Raw genomic sequence first — 19,598 nt, 5'->3', positions numbered from 1 at the left:
TATTGCCAGATGGGTTAGAAGTCCAAGTTTCTCATTTGGCTGCATTAGGTTGGGTAAGTTTGGAAGTTCAGGCTCTTCACCGGGCCTCCTAGGCTGGTAGTGTCTTGGCTGGGAAGGATAGGACTGCCTTGTTCCTGTTCCCCACCTGGTCTCCACAGCACTGCAGTGGGGATCCTCATTACCACCTGGTAGGTATGAAAGTTTGGCTCTCCGCTGAGCTTTCTCTGACCCCAGTTAGGAGGGAAGGGGGCTTTGCAGTAACTGGGCCATAGTGGAAGTCTAGACTCTGTATTTAGACCTTGTTAGACCTTTAGACCTTTAGACTGGGGTTGCAGTTTTTTCTGTGGTGGTTGCTGAAGTAAAGTGATTATTGTCTAAATGTTTTCTGTCTCTCTGGTTTGTCTTTTCCTGATCCTTTGGTTAGAGAAAGCAGGCTCTTCTTGAGCCCTTTTTAAAGTGTGTACCCATTGGTATTACTGTGTTGTTGGCTTCTCCATCACCTGGTCCAGGACATCCGGGTCATAGGAAGCAGAAAGAACATCCAAGAAACTATCATGTCATTTTTTTTTTTTTACCCTGCAGTCACTAACCAGTTGCTGTCTCTCTGCTTTTCAGAGTCTTTTTCTGTTTGTTTATGTATAATGGCCAGGGTGCTTAGATGTAGTTAGCAACGGGGAATTCATTCTTTTCTTAATGATTTTAAATAATGGATACTTATCTTTATTATTTTATGTTCTGAGGGACAATCTCAGAAAGCTCAGATATTCCCTCCCCATCTCCAAGAAAAAACCTGTTTTTTTGTTATATCAGTACTCATGGGCTTACTGACTCTAGTCTAAAATGTTTGAGTATGTTCTTTCACAGAGCCACTTACAGTTATCTTGAACTATTAAGAGCTTCTTTTACTAGATATGAAAGTGTCATGAAAACATTTGTATTTATTGCTTAGTTGGGAAAGCATGTTGTGGATTTGAGCATATGTTTTTTTTTTTTTTTTTCATTTTGTTTTTAAATATTTATTTATGTTTAGAGAGAGGCGAAGGAAAGAAGAAAGAGGGGGAGAGAAACATCAGTATGTGGTTGCCTCTCACACACATACCACCGGGGACCTGGCCTGCAACCCAGGCATGTGCCCTGACTGGGAATCAAACTGGCGACCCTTTGGTTCACAGGCCCATGCTCAATCCACTGAGCCACACCATCCAGGGCTGAGCATATGTTTTAAAAAAGAAATATTGACCCATGTAATTAGGGCAATATGTGTGATTTGTGCATTTTTGTCTGTAGGAGTGGTACGGTATACTTTGCTTTAGAATATGTACTAAGTTACCCATTTTTTTTCTTCTCAGCTGGAGTCGAGATGGTCATAAGCTCGTGAGTGCTTCCACGGATAACATAGTGTCACAATGGGATGTTCTTTCAGGCGACTGTGACCAGAGGTTTCGATTTCCTTCACCCATCTTAAAAGTCCAGTATCATCCACGAGATCAGTATGTTTAATCTGACCTATTCTTTCCTGGGGTGGGTCTAACTCTATATGCATTAGCTCCAGGCTCATACAATTTCAGTTTAAGGTTTTAGGAGTCAAATACACACATCTCTTTAAACCTTCAACATACAAAGGCTTTCTGTCTAGTGGCTTGACTGAATAGATTTTATGGAGAATGTTACATAATTAAAAGCTGCCCAAAATTGGGACTTTGGAAATGGGCAAAGGTAGGAGTAAGTATAATAACTAGTTCTTGACCTCTCCCTTCCCCCATTGTTTGAATTTTTTAGTAGGGGAATTGTTCAGTATTAAAACTACATTTAAGAGTTACCCATCATTCCATTGCCCAGACATAATTGTCTCCATTTCTGTGGGTTCTCTTTTAGTCAAGTACTCTTTACATACAAAGTTGTTACATGGTGCTTTATAGTTCACAGAGCATGGATATGCATGTTAATGCACATAAATATGTATTTTTATATGGATTTCATTAGTATTTTGCTTTTTTCACTTTATTTCATACATATTTTACTAGTCTACTACATTTCCATTTTTAGTGATTACATTATATCAATAACTTTACTCGGTCATTTCCCTATTATTAGACATTTAGATTTTAGGGTTTTTCCCCCCTATATTCATTTGCTTGGGCTTGAAGAGTCAGTGAGGGTAGTGTATAGGGATTAGGGAGAATGGCAAGGGAATCTGTCTACTGATGCTAAAGCAATAGCCAATGTACTGTTCGTATTTTTAAACAGGAACAAGGTTCTCGTGTGTCCCATGAAATCTGCTCCTGTCATGTTGACCCTTTCAGATTCCAAACATGTTGTTCTGCCGGTAGATGATGACTCCGACTTGAATGTGGTTGCCTCTTTTGATAGGCGAGGGGAATATATCTATACAGGAAATGCAAAAGGCAAGGTAAGCCTAGAAGCCAGTGAAACATGCCTTAGTCATCCTGTGCTTTGGTTAATTTTATGTGTACTTTGCTACTTCCTTTGAAATTTCTTTTATCCCCGCAGTAAGCATGCCTCCTGCCTGTGGCAGATGTAACCTATTTTTCTCTCATGCTTAATAATTTCTGTCCTTTGGACTTAGAGTGGGCAGAGATCGTGTGGCCTAGGAAACGATGGAAGGGCCTTCACTGGACGCTATTAGTGGAGAGCCGTTACTGATTTATAAACTTGAAAAGTCATTATGAAATGGAATACTGCTGATGAATATACATAGTTCTGTAAATGTTGTATAATTCAGGCCAGTTTAACCTGTAGTTTTGCAGAGTAAGAAGTCAGGTTAGGTGAGTATTAAGATCTCTCTTAAACTTAGAGTTTATAGTTTCAATAAGTACCTTTTTTAAAATTTTTTGACTAGGACACATAGGCTAGTATAATTTTATGGCTACTTTAGAAAGTGACAGTTTTAAAAATTCATAGTAAAAATATATAAAGTATATATAACATTTACCACTGTAACTATTAAGTGTATATAGTTCATTAAGCACATTCACATTGTTATGCAGCCATCAATCACCACTGTCCATCTCTAAAACTCTTTTCATCTTGCAAAACATTAAACAATAACTCCTTATTCCCTGCTCTCCCTGGCCCTCGCCCCAGGCAGCTATTGTTCTGCTTTCTGTCTCTGTGAATTTGGCTACTTTAGGTGCTCTATATAAGTAGATTCATACAGTATTTGTCTTTTTGGCTTATTTCATGTAGCATAATGTCCTTAAGATTCATCCATGCTCAGCACATGCCAGAATTTACCTTCTTTTCAAGGCTGAATAATATTCCATTGTATGTGTGTACTACGTTTTGTTTACTCATGTATCTGTTTTGATTGTAACACTAAACATATGTTAAGAATAGAGGGAGACACTATCCTTTATTCGAAGAGGTAAAAGACAACACCAGTTGATCAGGTTGAATACATGGGAATAAAATGTTTATATTTTCCCAGTCTCTGTCTAGTTTTAGAAACATAAGCTAAATCTAATTATTGTACGTTACCAGAATACTTACTTTTTACTTTTTCTTTTTTTTAACTGTAGATTTTGGTCCTAAAAACAGATTCTCAGGATCTTGTTGCTTCCTTCAGAGTAACAACTGGAACAAGCAATACCACAGCCATTAAGTCCATAGAGTTTGCCCGGAAGGGGAGGTGAGGCCTTGTCTTTTTAGGGGCAGTCTTAAAATTGAGTGGGATACAAAATACCATTAAGATTCGCAGTTTTTGTGTATATTATACTTCAAAGGTTTTAAAAGTTTACTTAAAAAATAGTTATTAGAAGCTGTCACTATCTGGTTCTTAAGTTCATAAAATTTGCCACATTGAACCAGCATCCCCACCTTCTGTGACTGGAGGTGACTGGGCTGCCCCTTTACAGAAAAGAGCGACATGCACTGACCGCCAGGTGCCTGGCACACAGTCAGCCTGCATAATGATTAGCTGTTATAAGGAATGATGTCACAGGGTTCATCTGGTAACTGAACATATACTTTACTCACATAAAACCTGTTTATCTCTTTAATTACAGGAGTTTTTCTGGTAGGTTTGGTTACCCAACTAGAAGTAGATATATCAACAGAAACAGGAAGAAATAGGTTATCAGTAGAAGAGGTAACAGTCACCCTGTTCCCTGTAGGAGCACCCGTACGTGTTTCGGGGACATTCATGTTCACAGTTCTCTTAAGAAAAGGTTAGTTAGTAAAGTCTGGGAGAAGGCATGAAATAGCATATTTTAACAGATTTCTAATGTCATTATTTTATTTTTTAAATTAAAATAGTTTATGGATTCATTTAAAAGACTATTATATATAAAACAGGCCAGAGAAATGAAGTATTTATGTACATTTAACTGTGTCCTTGTGAGTTCAGCAAGCTGGTTTCAATGTACAGGTCTCGGGTCTTAGGCGAAGACTGATGATCAGTTGGTTAGTTTGCACACACAAGATTCAAGGGCAACAGGGAGTGTGTAACACGCTCTCACTTCAAAGGAAATTTTGGTGTAGGAGGTGACAAATACTCAAGTTCACCACTTAGATCTTTCCTCAGTCTCTCCCCAATTTATTAGTTGTTTTATGGTATTGTGCTAAGTAACAGCTTATAATAGAAAATGTTAATGGAAACAAATTCCTGAACTCTGGTGTTGACATTTTTCTCCTTTCTGTAGTTGCTTTTTAATTAACACGGCAGATCGAATAATCAGAGTTTATGATGGCAGAGAAATCTTAACCTGTGGAAGAGATGGAGAGCCGGAACCTATGCAGAAATTGCAGGACTTGGTAAACAGGTATGTATCACAGCCTAGAAGTGTGTGTGATAATTCACGACCTGGGCTCTGGTTCTAGTTTGCTTTGGGTGCTTCCTCTGTCCTTTAGGACCCCGTGGAAGAAATGCTGTTTCTCTGGGGATGGAGAGTACATAGTGGCAGGTTCGGCCCGGCAGCATGCCCTGTACATCTGGGAGAAGAGCATAGGCAACCTGGTGAAGATTCTGCACGGGACGAGAGGAGAGCTCCTGTTGGATGTAGCTGTGAGTAGAGTGAGAGGTTGCCTTGTTACTTAGGCAGTACAGAAACATCTTGGGTTCGTTCTTAGAACTGATTGTTCTTTCCTTCATCAAATCTAGTGGCATCCTGTTCGACCCATCATAGCTTCCATTTCTAGTGGAGTGGTATCTATCTGGGCGCAAAATCAAGTAGTAAGTACTTGTCTGGTTTAATTGCTTTGAAACTAGAAACTCTTCTTTTTTTTCAAAGAATTTTACAAATAGTAAGCTAAAAATTACCTTATTTACTTTTTTTGCATATGATTCTTGTAACCTAATTAAATAGGTTCACTGTATCTAGCTTTGCTTTATTTTGGCAGGATGATCTTGGGCTTTGTTATGTTTTTCCACTTCTTATCTGAGAAAGATTGTTGTTTTGCTCTTCTTATTTTCAACTCAGTATATGTTTTATATCTTGGTTTTATTTTGAATGCCTTTGTAATCAGTCTACTTATAAAAATCAAACAGTCAGGGCACATGCCTGGGTTGTAGGCCATGGCCCCCAGCAACCGCACATTGATGTTTCTCTCTCTCTCTCCCTCCCTCCCTTCCCTCTCTAAAAATAAATAAATTTTAAAAATCTTTTTAAAAAATCAGTCAAATATATAAAAGATTTGAAGATATAGTACCCTAGAATTTCCTTCACTTACTGCACTTTTTGGATGCAAACAATATTAGTTAACCCCTTGGAGAATGATTAATTAGCAGCCCAGAAAATGTGCAGAACTCTGATCATTCTGCCGTTTTTGCCCTTTGGGGCAGTACGGAGAAAGTCTGGGGTGGAGGTTTGGGTTTGGGGTTACTGCCTCAGTGCAGAAGAAGAGTACGTTGGAGTTGGAGTTGCTTTTACCTCAGGGTTACATCTTAAAATGATCAAAGATGGCAGTTTTTTGTGAAAGAACTATAGTTAATAATAACTTGGGATGTTTAAGATAGAAATATCTTAATATAGTAAAACCTGTAGATAATTAATTTTTGTTATCCAACAAATTCGATCTGAGACTTCTAAGTAGCTTTCATGTTCATGTCGTCTTTCTGTCATTATGTCTGGGTTACTGACTGTCGCTTTCTTACATGGTCACATGGTGTATTTTGTTTGTGGCGTAGGAAAACTGGAGTGCCTTTGCACCAGACTTCAAAGAATTGGATGAAAATGTAGAATACGAGGAAAGGGAATCAGAGTTTGACATTGAAGATGAAGATAAGAGTGAGCCGGAGCAGACAGGTAATGTTGCTCAATTGCGGGCAGTATTTCCCAAAGGAAAAATGATTGTTTTATTCATTCTTAATTTGTGTCGAAAATTTATTTCATCACTTAGTCTAAGATGTCAGTTTTTGTATTTTATTTACTTTTAAGATTTTATTGATTTATTTTTAGAGAGAAGGGAAGGGAGGGCGGAAGAGTGGGAAAGAAACATCGATGTGTGGTTGCCTCATGTGCATTCCACTGGGGACCTGGCCCACAACCCCAGCATGTGCCCTGACTGGGAATTGAACTGGCGACTCTCTGGTTCACAGGCCTGTGCTCAATCCACTAAGTCACACCAGCCAGGGCTGAAATGTCACTTTTTTTTAATTGACTAAGGGCTTACATGGGCATTATTACTAGGGTTCAACAGATCTCGTAACGTTTCACTTTGTATTTCCTGACGAACTACAGATGATTAAATGAGGATTTACCTGTAGCGCTTAGCACAGGTCCCACACAGGCTGGGTGCTCAGCTGTGTCATGTGCTGTCACATCTTTGTCAGTGAGGTGAAGGTAAAGAGCGCGGGCTTTAGCGTTATACTGTCTTCAGAAAAATACTTATTCTTTAAACCTGAATGTTCTCATTTGTATAATAGTGGTTATACTAAAACCTTGCTTTTAGGGCTGTGGGGAATAAATGAGCTACTTCACCTGAAGCACTGGTACAGTGCCTAGGTGTAACAGGCATTCTGTTCTCATGATAATCTTTGATATTTTTATCTCATTGATATTTTATATCAAGGAGACTCCTTGAGAATGAAGACTTGACTTTTTGCCTCCGTGGCATCTGTGTAACACAAGGCTTTGTATCTAGTAGGGGTTTATGTGTGTATGAATGCTTAGTCTGCCCACTTAGCACTGTCAGTGAGTAATTAATGCCACTGGTCACTTTGGTGGTGCTGGGAATTAGGTCCCTCATTTGTAATTCTAGATAACTTACACGCCCCCTGTGTTTTAGGAAGGCCACCAGGGATGCAGCATGTGCTGGACTGTATTGGTATCATTGGATTATGTTCTGTGAAGCCTTCCCAAACTTTCACATAAGCTGTTCCTCCTTCCCGTCTATTTAGCACTTGTTGAACGTACCTTTACTGTAGCACTTGTTGAATTGAAATGATCCATCAATGTCTGTCTTCTCAGTTAGACTGTGATGCTTTTACTGAAGAAGTGTTCCCAACTTCTTAGTCATCACTGTGGTCCCAGTGTCTGTCTAGCACACGGTGGGGATTCAGCACATATTTGTTGAATGATTACGTAAAATGAACTGTTTCGTCTTCCTCCTTTGTGTCTTCAGAACTGCAGTGTATAAAAATCACTGAGCTGGAAGTAAGAGCAGTTTTGCATTGTGCACACCTCTGCCGTGTTTCTGTCCTGCAGGGGCTGATGCTGCTGAGGACGAGGAGGTGGATGTCACCAGCGTGGATCCTATTGCTGCTTTCTGTAGCAGGTGAGCCACCGGGAGGGCTAGGCCTCCAATGCCCCTTCTTGTCCTCCTCCTCGTCTCCGGTGTTGTGCTTCTCAGCTCCCCACGGCAGGCCTTTCAGTCCCGTCTGCTTATTAGTCCAAGAGATGGGTGCTTTGTTGTACAAGAAACCCCCTCCTTCCTCCCCTGACAGAAAACCTTAAACTGAAATAACTTATTTATACTATTTAATTTTACTGATGATTTTGTTAATCATGTCACCTGCTTTTCTTTCATTCTTGTTGGCTTTCTTAAAGTTCTAGATCCATCCATGTTGCTTATGGTTAATATAGGTGATTCTGTCCTAGAGGAAGGGCTATTGTTTTAAGCAACTGTTCCTCTTTTTTCCAATCCCTTGTCTGATCTTGTTCCAAATAGTGATGAAGAGCTGGAAGATTCAAAGGCTCTATTGTATTTACCCATTGCCCCTGAGGTAGAAGACCCAGAAGAAAATCCTTACGGCCCCCCGCCAGATGCAGTCCAAACCTCCCTGATGGACGAAGGCGCTAGTTCAGAGAAGAAGAGGCAGTCTTCAGCAGATGGGTCCCAGCCACCTAAGAAGAAACCCAAAACAACCAACATAGAACTTCAAGGAGTGCCAAACGATGGTAAGAGCCGCGTCTTCTCTCTGTTGCCCAATAGATACCACTTTTTACTCTCCAGCACAATCTGGTAATTTCCTGTTTCTTCGATTTTACCTTAAAGGAATTTTCCCACGAGTTGTTTTATAGTGCTTTACAACTTAGTAATGATTTTATGTGCTTTCACTTCCTGTCAAAACGGGGAGACTCCGCCCTCGGTACTTTACCTAAGATGACAACACACGAGTCTTCTGACGTCTGGCTCCGAGTTTCTGCCAGTGTGCCACCATTCTCACCCTGCCCCTACCCCATGATCTAATTAGGTGGTAAAATACTAGTCAGACTCGGACAGTCTTTTCTTTCCTCCTACCTACTTCTTGCAGTCTGACTCTGGAAGCCTTTATAACCCCGTGTTTGAGTCAGGGTTCTTACCCTGGTCTCTCTAGTTTCCAAAGCCCATTTCCTTTCTGTGCCTGCGCGACGTCATGGGCGTGGGCGTTCCTGTTCTGCCGTGGCGTGTGCAGTATCAGTGTGTCCTTCAGCTGCTCGTTCGGTTTAGAGCCGCTGTGGCTTGGTGCAGGCCACGTAGCCAAGCAACTGTTTCTTAGCGGCCATTCTTCCCATAGTTTCATAAGTAATAAACAAAACAAAATTTCCTCCTTGTATTAGTAGATCTGGGACACGAGGGCAGCATACTTTGCTCATGGATACGTGGCATGCCATGCACTTAGTTGGGTAGTGGGACTGGTGGTGTTTGGGTTCCTTTCCATGCCTGTCTGTCCTTTCACAGAAGTCCATCCACTACTGGGTGTGAAGGGGGATGGCAAATCCAAGAAGAAGCAAGCAGGCCGGCCTAAAGGATCAAAAGGTAAAGAGAAAGATTCTCCATTTAAACCGAAACTCTACAAAGGGGACAGAGGTTTACCTCTGGAAGGATCAGCGAAGGGTAAAGTGCAGGCGGAACTCAGCCAGCCCTTGACAGGTAAGGACACATTGGGAGCGCTGTCTGGCTTGCTTTGTGGCCTTGCTTTGTACGGCCCCTGACTCCGTTTACCTGTAGCATTTTTTCCTTCCTTCCCTCCTTTTTCCAAGTGGCAGATATTCTCTGAGTTTTAAGCTGCCAATAAGGGCAGGCTAAACCATATTGGCTTAATTCAGTAGCTTTCAACCCTGAGTCCCCAAATACATTTCAAGAAATCTACATTCCCTTGATATTAGAAGCAGAATATTGTGGGAATATTTGTGTGGGAAAGATGCCTATACCTTTAATTAGAGTCCTGTTGGAATCCACTCCCTGGAAAGGGATAACAGCCCCTGGTTTAATTCCCTCCTTCATTTGTGTTTGCTCCCAGATGTTTTGTTTTGCTTGCAATGAAAGAGCCGTACAGATAACCAGAACCATCAGCTTGCTTTGTATATATAGCCCCCGACTATTAAACCGTAGCATCTCTTCTCGCTCTGTCTCTTCAGATTGTTCAAATCCCAGAGCCTTTTCTCCCTCCCAGTAGTCTAGAGGCAACAATGACATTGATGGTAGTACCTTCATGATAAAAAAGAAAATTGAGGTGTTTTGTTTTTTAAAAACAGAAGGAGATCACCAAAAGGACAGAAACTGCCATCTCTATGTAGCTCTTTAGAACCTAAGCCTTTGAAATTTACTGAGTTTTCTGACTTTTATATGTTGAGGGATTTTTATTGGGGATGGGAGAACAATTTCAGTTTTTTATCAAATATTTGTGAATGTAGGCAGATTCCATTTTTTGTTATACAGAAACTTTTTGTTATATAGAAGCACTACTTTAGTTAATACTATACTCTCAGTATTTTTGCATCTAGGTCAATAGACTTAAGAGGCCAGATTGATAAAATGTGTGGTTGTATTCAGGTTTTTCCCCCTTGCTTTAAAATGTTAACGTTTTCCATGAACCCACATGAGATGCAGTGCCCTGGAATGCGGAGCAGAAGTCCTTGTTTATGCCTTTAGTCAGTCAGTCACTATGCGCATGGATCCTCCAGAGGAGCTGAAGCAGACTCAGTCGTGCATTATTTTGAGTATCATGCTTCAAACTAGTTAGTTCAGGTTTTCAGCGGCCAACACTGGGCCGCTGAGCACACCACGTCTTCTGGCAGCAGCGCCGGTGGTGCTCCAGTGGTGACCCACCACCGCCTCCACGTTCAGTCCCCGCACGCCTCCGTCTCTGTACTTTAAATAGTCTGAGAGAGTTCTCTGGGTGTCGCCAGCAAAGACTGCAGATGGGTGGTTGACTCGTTAAATAAAAATGATTCTTTCACAACCCATTTCTTGCACAAGCTGATGCTACTACAGAAGAAATGTAGTTTAAAGTTTAAGTAGATCTTCCTGGCCCAGATTGCTGAAATGCTTCAGGGTAATTTAAAATGTGACCAAACATCTTGAATTAATTGAAATATTCTACGACATAGTCTCCTAGTTTCTTCAAAAGCTCTCTGTAATTAATCATTTGCTTTATAATAGTAAATATATAGTAAATAAACCATTTAAAGCTTTCAAAGCTCACATTTCTCTTTATATACTACAGAGATTTCAGCTTTTAATTTTAGTTGATGTGGACACCAACAGTAACTAAATATCTCGGGCATTTGCCTGACTGGCCCTCTGTCAAGGGTACTGGGAGGTACTGTCAGGTTTACAGCCTGGAGCACGACCGCCGTGCTGTTTCTCAGCTGTGCTTCAGAAGTGTCTAAAAGAGTCAAAGTCAGCCCTGACTGGTATGGCTCTGTAGGTTAGGCATTGTCCCGCAGACCAAAAGGTCAGCAGTTTAATTCCTGGTCAGGGCATGTGCCTGGGTTGCAGCCCAGGTCGCTAGTTAGGGGTGTGCTGGAGGCAGCTGATTAATGTTTCTCTCTCTCTCTCCCTTTTCCTCTCTCTCAAAATAAGTAAAATCTTTCCTAAAAATTTAATTTGGGTGCTTGTTTCAGCAGCACATCTACTAAAATTGGGACGACACAAAGATTAGCATGGCCCCTGTGCAAGGATCTCACACACACCCCCAAAATCAGTTCAGTCTGAGGGTTATATACAAATATAAGAGTTAAGGTTTTGTGGACCTTCCCTCCCCTGCAATGCCCTAGTTTTGCATTACAGCTGAATTGTTCAAGGGCAGGATTATAGGTGTAGGTTGTGTTATTGCTCAAGATATCTAAATGACACCTGTCTGTTAATATCTGCAGTTGAGCAGTTACTGAAGACACTGCAGTAAGCCCTGACAAAGCTGCTATAGTGTTTCATATTGCAGCAGGACATTATGCATTTCAAGGGAAGATTGGAAGACACATAGACCACTATAGAAATAATCTGGCTATCTGGAATGTAGGGCTACAGAAGATTCTTTCCTATCAAACAGCTCATCAGTATTGGATAGCACCCGTGGACCAACACCCATGAAGACACACTTTCTGTAATGAGGGAGGATCCGTCAGTGAAGTATGGTGAGGGTGACCCTGACCTTGGGACTTTTTGGAAAGGCCAGATCAACATGGCACCTATCAGGTTCCCCACAATTACCTTATTAGATACTCTTCAGAGGACAGTCCTCAGATCAGAAACTTGAGGTGTGAGCAGGACCACCAGTGTCTCGGTTGCCCTGTGACTGCTCGACGATTGCCCAAGAACTAGCTAGGACTCTTCGGCAGCAAACATCCTCAGTAGCCAGTGTGACAGAGTTGTGGTCTGTCAGCGTACGGGTGATGTGGGCACGAAGGGGCTGGTGTGCGCTTGGATCTAGTGGGGGTGGCAAAGGCCACAATGAGCAGAGGCACCGCTTCTGGGGGCGCACAGGCACCGGGAAGATTTCCCCGCGGGCTTCCACTGCCCCCCTGCTGCCGGCCCAGAGCACCTCCCGAACCCGTGATTGTTCTGAACGCTTGGTATTGAGGGTTTTTATTCCCTTCTTCTCTTTTTAAAAAATGATCAGTCAAGACTAATTTATGAATTTCTGTTAAACTCAGACAACCATTTGGATATTCTTTTTTGTTCTTTGTGATTTTACTAGCTGACCAAGGTAACATTTAAAGATCAGGGTCTGGTATTTTCTAAGGCCACCCCGGCTTGGGCTGCTACTGGGAGGTGTCAGTAGCAGCTGCTCCTCATGAGCCTGTGTTGCAGATTGCCTTTCTGTTGCAACTAAATAGCAAGTGTCCTTGGAGCAGACCAGCCTGGAGGCCTTCTGTGGTGCTGCTGTTTCTGTGTATCTTGTCTGCCTCAGTGTGATTGCTCTGGTTTGTTTTGTTTTGTTTTTGTTGTGATTTAGGCTTAAAATGTCAATGTTGTATTCATTTTAAACTGTTAGAATGTGATTGGTTAGGGTCCCTGGGAGGATAGTCAGCAAAACTCACCTTAAAGTGTTAGAGGCATGATAGTTGTGGTGGTGTAGATTCTTCTATATCAAGATTTTTAAGAAATAAACTCCGGAGGTTAATTATCATGTTTTTTATTGAGAGAGATCTGCATTACAAGTGCTTAATAAACTTTATCTCAGTGAATTACATAAAGTTTAAGTTTGATTTTTGACAATACAGCATCCATGAGAGTTTGTGATTTCAGTCTTATTCTCGGCGGATGGGAATATGTTTTTATTGCCATTTTTCATTTTTACTTTAATTTTTGCTTTAAAAATCAGATTAAAGGCAAAGTTTATAAATGGGTATTTTTCTTTTATAACTTGAACAATTACTTTTTAACCATTTTACCTCCAAATGGCATGTTCTCTTCCACTCCCAATGATACCTGGGAGAGTTTCCTTTACCTTGTTCTCTTTTTACGCTTCCCGGTCAGTAGTTCACAGCAGCCCATCTAAGGGTGTCCTTCACAGGTTGAACAGCTTCTGTGGAGTAATCAGGAAAGTGTTCATTTGATTTTACTGTTGAGGATCTTACTTATTGATCAGTTGTTGGCACACAGAAATATCAACACTAGTTTTCATTAACACTTCACCATACTTGGGATTCTGAAGTGATGAGAACGTCCCTGAAGGAACAGGGGTGTTTGGAAAGGGGTGTTAATCATTTAGGGGCTAGTCACCCTAATATGTGAGAGATTTGCTATGTAATGCCTTAGAATTAATTCCCTTCACCTACTGCACAATTCGTTAACACCTTGGAGAATGGTTAATTAGCCGCCTAGAGAACGTGTAGAACTGGTCGTTTCACCTTTTGTGCCCTTTGGGGGGCAATACTGAGAAAGTACGGGGTGGAGGTTTGGGTTTTGGATTATGCATCAATGAAGAAGAGTAACAGGGAGTTGGAGTTGGTTTTAACTTAGAGGGGGATTCCTAGCCCATGTGTGCTTGTCATGCATCATCCAGCATCTGTCAGTATTTCTGCTCTGGTCAGTAGCTGGTTTAAGTTGATACTAAAGGAAATCTTTTTGTGTCTGATTTCTTTAGCAGGGGGAGCGATCTCTGAACTGTTATGAAGATCCTTGAAGTGCTTCGCTTTTTCCCACTTTTCCATCATGTGGCTTCTGGACACTGTTCAGTCCTTTGAAATTGACTTTAATTTAAAACAAATGCCTCTGCTTCACCCAGGAGGTGGAAGGAGTGAATTTTATGTTTGAATGAAGAAGTGAATTATGAAAGAAGAGTATACGTACGTCCCTTCCCTTTCAAGCATAAGTCCAAATAGGCGCTCAGGAACGAGGATTTGTGAAGACATCAAATGGGAGATGGACTCATCTAAACGTCCATACTGAGTTGTGTTGCTGGAGAAAAGATACCTGTTTTGCTCATCCAGTTTTGTCGCACCCAGCACCGTTCTGACCTGTCACTTCCTTTCTCCTGTCTGCCTTCTGTCCTCAGTGCATGTCCTTGAATAATTTGTTCTGATCTGGAAGTCTGCTACCAATATCTTTGGAAAACTTCTGTTGCATATTTTTCCATTTTGAAATGTACCCTGTCACCAGATACCTCCTATATTTCCATACTGCATACAAAGGATGCGTAAAAAGAAAGTGCTTGAAACATTTGAAATTTTTAGGAAGGAAAGAAAGATGAGAAAGTCCGTCCCCCCTTCCTAACACACCCCTTGTGCTCACCTGGGCTGTGAGAGGGGTTTTGTTTTCCTTTGGCTGCACACTTCCCGCCAGTGCTGGTTCGTTCTCGTCAATCATGGTTTTTTGAAGGTGGCTGGTTTCGTCCGTCGCCAGCGAACAATCATCAGTAGTTCGCGTTGCTTCACGCGTGCCGGCCTCCGCGGATGAAACCAGCCAAGCCGTCTCTCGGCGAGCTTCTCTCGTGTGGGGGTGGGGGCTCTGCGCGAGGACTGACGCACAGCCGTTCCCAATCAGAGCAGCAGCAACCACGGTTCAAATCACAGATGAAGGAACAAATTCTTTTTGTCGTTGCTTGTGGATAGCTGCCCTTCCACCGGTCATCGAGTTTCCCCCTCTCGTGTCCACGCTCCTTTTCCTTACGACATGTTTCAGTCACTTCCTTTCTGTGAAAGGTTGCTTAGCTTTTAAAATTTTTTTTTACATTTTGCTTTTGTTGTTCTTCTATATAAAAAATAGATTGGATGGATGTGTACATTAAGTGTTTGAAATTCTCTGAAAACCCAGCGTAAAGAAACCAGGTGTGGGGAGGGCTCACTAGTTGTCTGAGGAGAGCTTCAGCTGACCAGAACTTAGCCTGGCTCAGCGTTTTCAGAGGAGAGTTGCAACACTGCTTCTCGTGAAATCTCTGCCAGCTGGTGGGTGCTCCTGTCGGTGGCCAAACAGTGGATTGCCTTTTGGATTTTAGGATAGAAATCAAAGTAGAACACATCAGTGAGAGCCTCTTTCTCCTATTCCATCTTTTAGAACAAACTATTCAGTAACTGAAGACCTCTTCTTGAGTCTGTTGCAACATATCTATATTTTTAGCTGCCACTACTTTTTTCTCAAATGCTTGTTCTGTGAATTGCTCCTCATGTTCCGTCTCCCACCGTGGTCGAGGTCAGTAGGTGGCTCACCAACACTTCCGTCTGCAAACATCATTCCCATTCCTTGTCTCTCTGCTGTGGCGCTGCTGTAGTGTACAGACTGTGTGATACAAAGTTCCTGGCAGTGGCTCCTAATAATTATTTATGCCTTTAGACTATTTTTCAGCTCATTAAACCTCAGTCCATTTCAGTTTGATTTTCTCAATGTGTACAATACAAGCATATTCTCTTCTTCCCTTTTGTCATCTCCCCTTTTGTTTTTTAATGTTCTGTAGTTTTGTACAAGACAAGACTTAGCCTTGGGTATTTCTTGCTGAAGCTTTAATGCCTTGTCAATAAAATCGGATGTTTATTAAAGAACAGGTGTAGATGCTTGTTTGTAGGCACTGATCACTTCCTAAGCTCACTGCCACTTCGCTTTGCAGGACAGAAAAGGCAGCTTCTGTGCTGATACAAGACCTTCTTTGCGGACATGCAGAGCTGGGAGGGGTAAGGGATGGTCAGGTCGTCCAGGTTCCTGCCTCTGGACATTACAAATAAACAATTCAAACAAAAGGTGGTACATTGAAAAGATTGGGATGATCTCTCTTCAAATTTTTAAGTTCAGTGTAAGTGTGTGTAACTGCTCTGTCGAGGCCCCGGGCCAGGAGGCATTCTAGAGGTTGTGAAATGCAAGCAGAGCTTTCGGCCTTCACCAAGCTTTCTTAACCCGTAAGTACTGTCAAATCCCTCTTCACTAGCCTTTTTCCCCAGTAGATTAAATTAACTTTAGAACCCATTGAATACTATCTCATAAACAATGTTTCATAAGATCTATTTAAGTCTTCGCTTTTCATCATCAGATCTGAGTGTTTATGTATTAATCTTCCCTATTATGTGACTGAGAGTCTGTCTTTGACATCATAGCTGTTTCATAGCAACGCTGGCCCCGGCGACAGAGCAGGGTTCCTCTGTTCTGTAGAGTGAAGCGGATAGGCCAGGCCGAGAGGCAGGGACAATTGGGCATCCTCTCCTGAAAATTTCTTTGGTGCCTTTGGGAGGGAAAAGTGCCTAGAAGGTGGACAAGAGCTGCATTTAATACTGCCTACCTTGCTGACAAACATTTGGGTTCTAAAAGGGCTCGAGGTCCTTGTCTTCATGAACTTGCATTTCTATTTGTAATTCCTTACACACCAGCAGTGTTTCACTCTTTCCAAAGTACTTTTATGTGCACTGTCATTTGATGTTCAGAATGACCTTCCTGAAACAGGAAGGTTTTCATTTACAAAGGAGGAATTAGAAATAGAAAATTCAGGAAGGATAAGTCACTTACCTTCCGGTCCAGAGTTTCTTAATCCATTTTGTAGAAGGATTAGGAGCATTGAGAGTCAGTAACTTAATTCAAGTTAATCTTCTCTCTCTCTTTTTAAGACTTCTTGTTTGATTTCTTATTTGGTTAGATTTAACTGGGATTTTGAAACCCTTTAAATTAGATCCCACAATTTGATGGGTGGGGAAAGAGGGAGGAAAAGTCTATCTTCAGTGCACTTGAGGTAATTTGGAAATTCACTTTAGCTTCTAAAATCTTCCTCTTTGTCTTCCCAAGAGGTGCATTTACATTCAGTAAAAGGATGTGGAAAGAATGAAGACCGGTAAGGGGTCATGAACTAGCAGAGATGGGAAAGCAGCAACACTGTGGCTTTTCCCCTTGCCCTGCGGCCTCACCTGTTCATGAGGATTGGACTCTGGTTTATTAAGTGGCAGTGTTTTATTGGCAGTGCGTGCACCCTATCCTTTGATTGTGAAAGATATCTCATGTCGAAGGAACTGAGTTCCTTCGTTCCTCCGTTCCTCAGTACCGTAGAAGATTCAACTAGAATGCCTTGGGGTGCTGGCTGAGGGTGGCGAAATGTCTGCTGAGACATGAAGATTTTGGCTGTTAGTTTTATCCTGGGAAGTCTGGCATTGGCCTTCCATTTGCCCTTGGTGGTGACTTTACCTAAAACACTGGCCATCCCTAAGAAGCTGCAAGAAGCTGTGGGGAACATTACTGTAAATGCCACCACCTGTACTGTCACCTGTGGCCTCGGCTACAAGGAGGAGACCGTCTGTGAGGTGGGCCCGGATGGAGTGAGGAGGAAGTGTGAGTCTCGGCGCCTGGAGTGTCTGACCAACTGGATCTGCGGGATGCTCCACTTCACCATCCTCAGGGGAAGGGAGTTCGAGCTGAGCTGTCTGAGTTCAGACATCCTGGAGATTGGGCAGGAAGCTTTCCGCTTCACCTGGAGACTCGCTCGGGGCATCATCTCAACTGACGATGAAGTCTTCAAGCCCTTCCGCGGCAGTTCCCACTTCGTGAAGTTTGAATCTGCCCAGGAGTATGACTCTGGGACCTACCGGTGTGACGTGCAGTTGCTAAAAAACTTGAGACTTGTCAAGAGGCTCTATTTTGGGTTGAGGGTCCTTCCCCCCAACTTGGTGAACCTGAATTTTCATCAGTCCCTTACTGAGGATCAGAAGTTGGTAAATGAGGGCCTGGAAGTGAATCTGGGTAACCATTCCAGGCCTCACCGCCCACCATGGAGAAAGAAGGTGGCTATAGCCTTGGGAATAGGAATTGCTAGTGGGGTGATGGGCAGTGTGTTGGTGATCACTGTCTTGTTCAGGGGCCTGAGGGTGACCAGTAGCAATGCCAGCCGGAAGACCTAACAGGCCTTGCTCTTGAGGGCTGGCTGCCCAGGCTGTGGGACTTGGCTGCTTAGGAATCCAAGCTAGATTTTTGGGGGAGTGTCCTGGCTGCCTGACTGTGGATCCGCTGAGAGGGGGGGCTTCCAGGGCCAAAAGAGTGAGCGGGAGATGTGGAGAGGGGGCTACATCGTGGTAGCCATGGGCAATAATCTCTCACTTCTTGTGTACAAGATGGATCTCTTCCTGAACTTCCCTGCCCACTGGGTGCCCAGGGGACCTGACTGCAGGCACCTCCCCTACTGCCGGGAAGACTTGTGTCTTCCGAGCCTGCGTCCGTGTTCTGTGCTTCACAGCTTGTAAGCCCCCCACCTCCCCCTCCCTCCTGAGCAGCATGCTCACACAGATGGGTATATTAATAATAGCTTTTCTAGTGAAAACATTTTTTTTCCTCTTCAATAAAAATGAGAGTGGCTATATGGAGACCTAATCCTTTCTGTTCTTTAGTTAAAATTTTCTGGAATTCGTTTAAATTGTCCCATAATCGGTCTGGCTTTTGTTTTCCTCAAATTTCTTAGAACAGAGTTTGAACTAATTGCTTTGTATGGGGCATAGGCCCACGTGTGCCCGAGCGAAGGCTAGCAGTGACGTCTGACTTAGTATGTAATAGACCATCACTGAATGTTGAGGGTTTATCGTCCCTCCCCATACCCTCGGGTGGATCCTCTGTTCAGTGTTACATTGATTTCTGGCAAAACACTGGCATCTTCATCTGATAGGTTTCCCCTGAAAAGTTGTTGGCTTGCTCCCTGCTCCTCTCCTAGCTCTGTCAGTACCTGAAGGTCAAGTGTTGTCAGTTTCTTACAGTAGCCAGGACCCCTGAAGGGTGGTCTAGTACCTTCCTCCATGGGAAATCCAATCTTAAGACCCTCAGAGGCCATTCAGACTGTGTCTGAGATCATTGGCTTGTGCGTCCGTTGGGGGAAAGGCTCTTGGCCACCAGCCAAGCTAATTTGAGGGAATTATAGCACTTCTTCCCCTCACTTTTCTCTGGCTACAGAGGAGGTGGCGGAAACCAAGACTTGGGCCAGTGGTTCTCTTCTCCAGCTGTGTCTGACCCACTTGCATGAGCTTTTGAAATACAAGACTCCTGACCCCAAGCCCCAGGGTGCTAATTCAGTTTCAATTATGGCCAGTGGATCTCTATGGTTTCCTCTACTTTTAATTTTTAAAAATGTCAGACCCATAGAAAAATTGAAAGAAAGGTTTGGTGGCACCCATAGACCTTTGCCTAGAATCATCAACTTGGAACATTTTGCTACAATCTTTCTAAATAATCCTGGTTTTACAGAGCCACTTGAATGCTAGTCACAGACATTGTGACCCTTTAGTCCTAAGTCATGCACACATCTAATAAGGGTGTTCTCCTGCATAACTGCAGTATCCTCATCACAGCTAAGGAGACAGACAATTCCCTCATCCGACATATGGTTGATTTTTAAAATTTTCCCTAAAATCTTAGAGGTTTTTAGTTGAATTGTTGATCTGGGGTCAGATGAAGACGAACACGTTACATGCAGGGCTTTCTCTTGCACCTCGTCTCACAGCAGACCCCTGCCACCACTGTGTGGTTTGTGCTGCTGATTTGGC

General features: G+C 42.6%; 2 protein-coding genes and 1 non-coding gene across 4 annotated transcripts in view; all 3 read left to right on the top strand.

The window, feature by feature from the left end:
• RBBP5 (RB binding protein 5, histone lysine methyltransferase complex subunit) overlaps window positions 1–15,641 on the top strand; it is a 46,516-nt gene extending 30,875 nt beyond the window's left edge. Inside the window, exons 4-14 of one of the 2 annotated variants that reach the window (XM_045841448.1) lie at window positions 1,350–1,490; window positions 2,248–2,410; window positions 3,540–3,649; window positions 4,662–4,781; window positions 4,870–5,023; window positions 5,120–5,191; window positions 6,146–6,263; window positions 7,665–7,734; window positions 8,128–8,357; window positions 9,121–9,198; window positions 13,754–15,641. In XM_045841448.1, the coding sequence (XP_045697404.1) occupies window positions 1,350–1,490; window positions 2,248–2,410; window positions 3,540–3,649; window positions 4,662–4,781; window positions 4,870–5,023; window positions 5,120–5,191; window positions 6,146–6,263; window positions 7,665–7,734; window positions 8,128–8,357; window positions 9,121–9,198; window positions 13,754–13,782 (1,285 nt within the window). In that variant the 3' untranslated portion in view covers window positions 13,783–15,641. Of the gene's footprint in view, window positions 1–1,349; window positions 1,491–2,247; window positions 2,411–3,539; window positions 3,650–4,661; window positions 4,782–4,869; window positions 5,024–5,119; window positions 5,192–6,145; window positions 6,264–7,664; window positions 7,735–8,127; window positions 8,358–9,120; window positions 9,313–13,753 lie in introns of both variants that reach the window. The other variant, XM_045841447.1, reaches the window with a different exon arrangement.
• Window positions 11,276–11,379, top strand: LOC123820691. The gene has a single exon (XR_006786006.1). It is a non-coding gene; the product is annotated as a U6 spliceosomal RNA (small nuclear RNA).
• Window positions 15,642–15,775: 134 nt separating the features above from the next.
• Window positions 15,776–18,411, top strand: TMEM81 (transmembrane protein 81). Its single transcript, XM_045841449.1, has one exon. The coding sequence runs from the start codon at window positions 17,187–17,189 to the stop codon at window positions 17,970–17,972; it is 786 nt and encodes a 261-aa protein (XP_045697405.1). The 5' UTR covers window positions 15,776–17,186; the 3' UTR covers window positions 17,973–18,411.
• The last annotated feature ends 1,187 nt before the right edge of the window (window positions 18,412–19,598 follow it).

The sequence above is a fragment of the Phyllostomus hastatus genome, unplaced genomic scaffold (assembly GCF_019186645.2).
Source record: "Phyllostomus hastatus isolate PE091 unplaced genomic scaffold, TTU_PhHast_1.1 phas_contig_36, whole genome shotgun sequence".
NCBI lineage: Eukaryota > Metazoa > Chordata > Mammalia > Chiroptera > Phyllostomidae > Phyllostomus > Phyllostomus hastatus.
The sequence above is the reverse complement of the archived record's forward strand: the minus strand, read 5'-3'. Positions and strand labels throughout refer to the sequence as shown.

Excerpts from the sequence above, each read along its gene's own strand:
- TMEM81 (XM_045841449.1), top strand. The coding sequence starts at position 17,187 with ATGAAGATTTTGGCTGTTAGTTTTATCCTGGGAAGTCTGGCATTGGCC.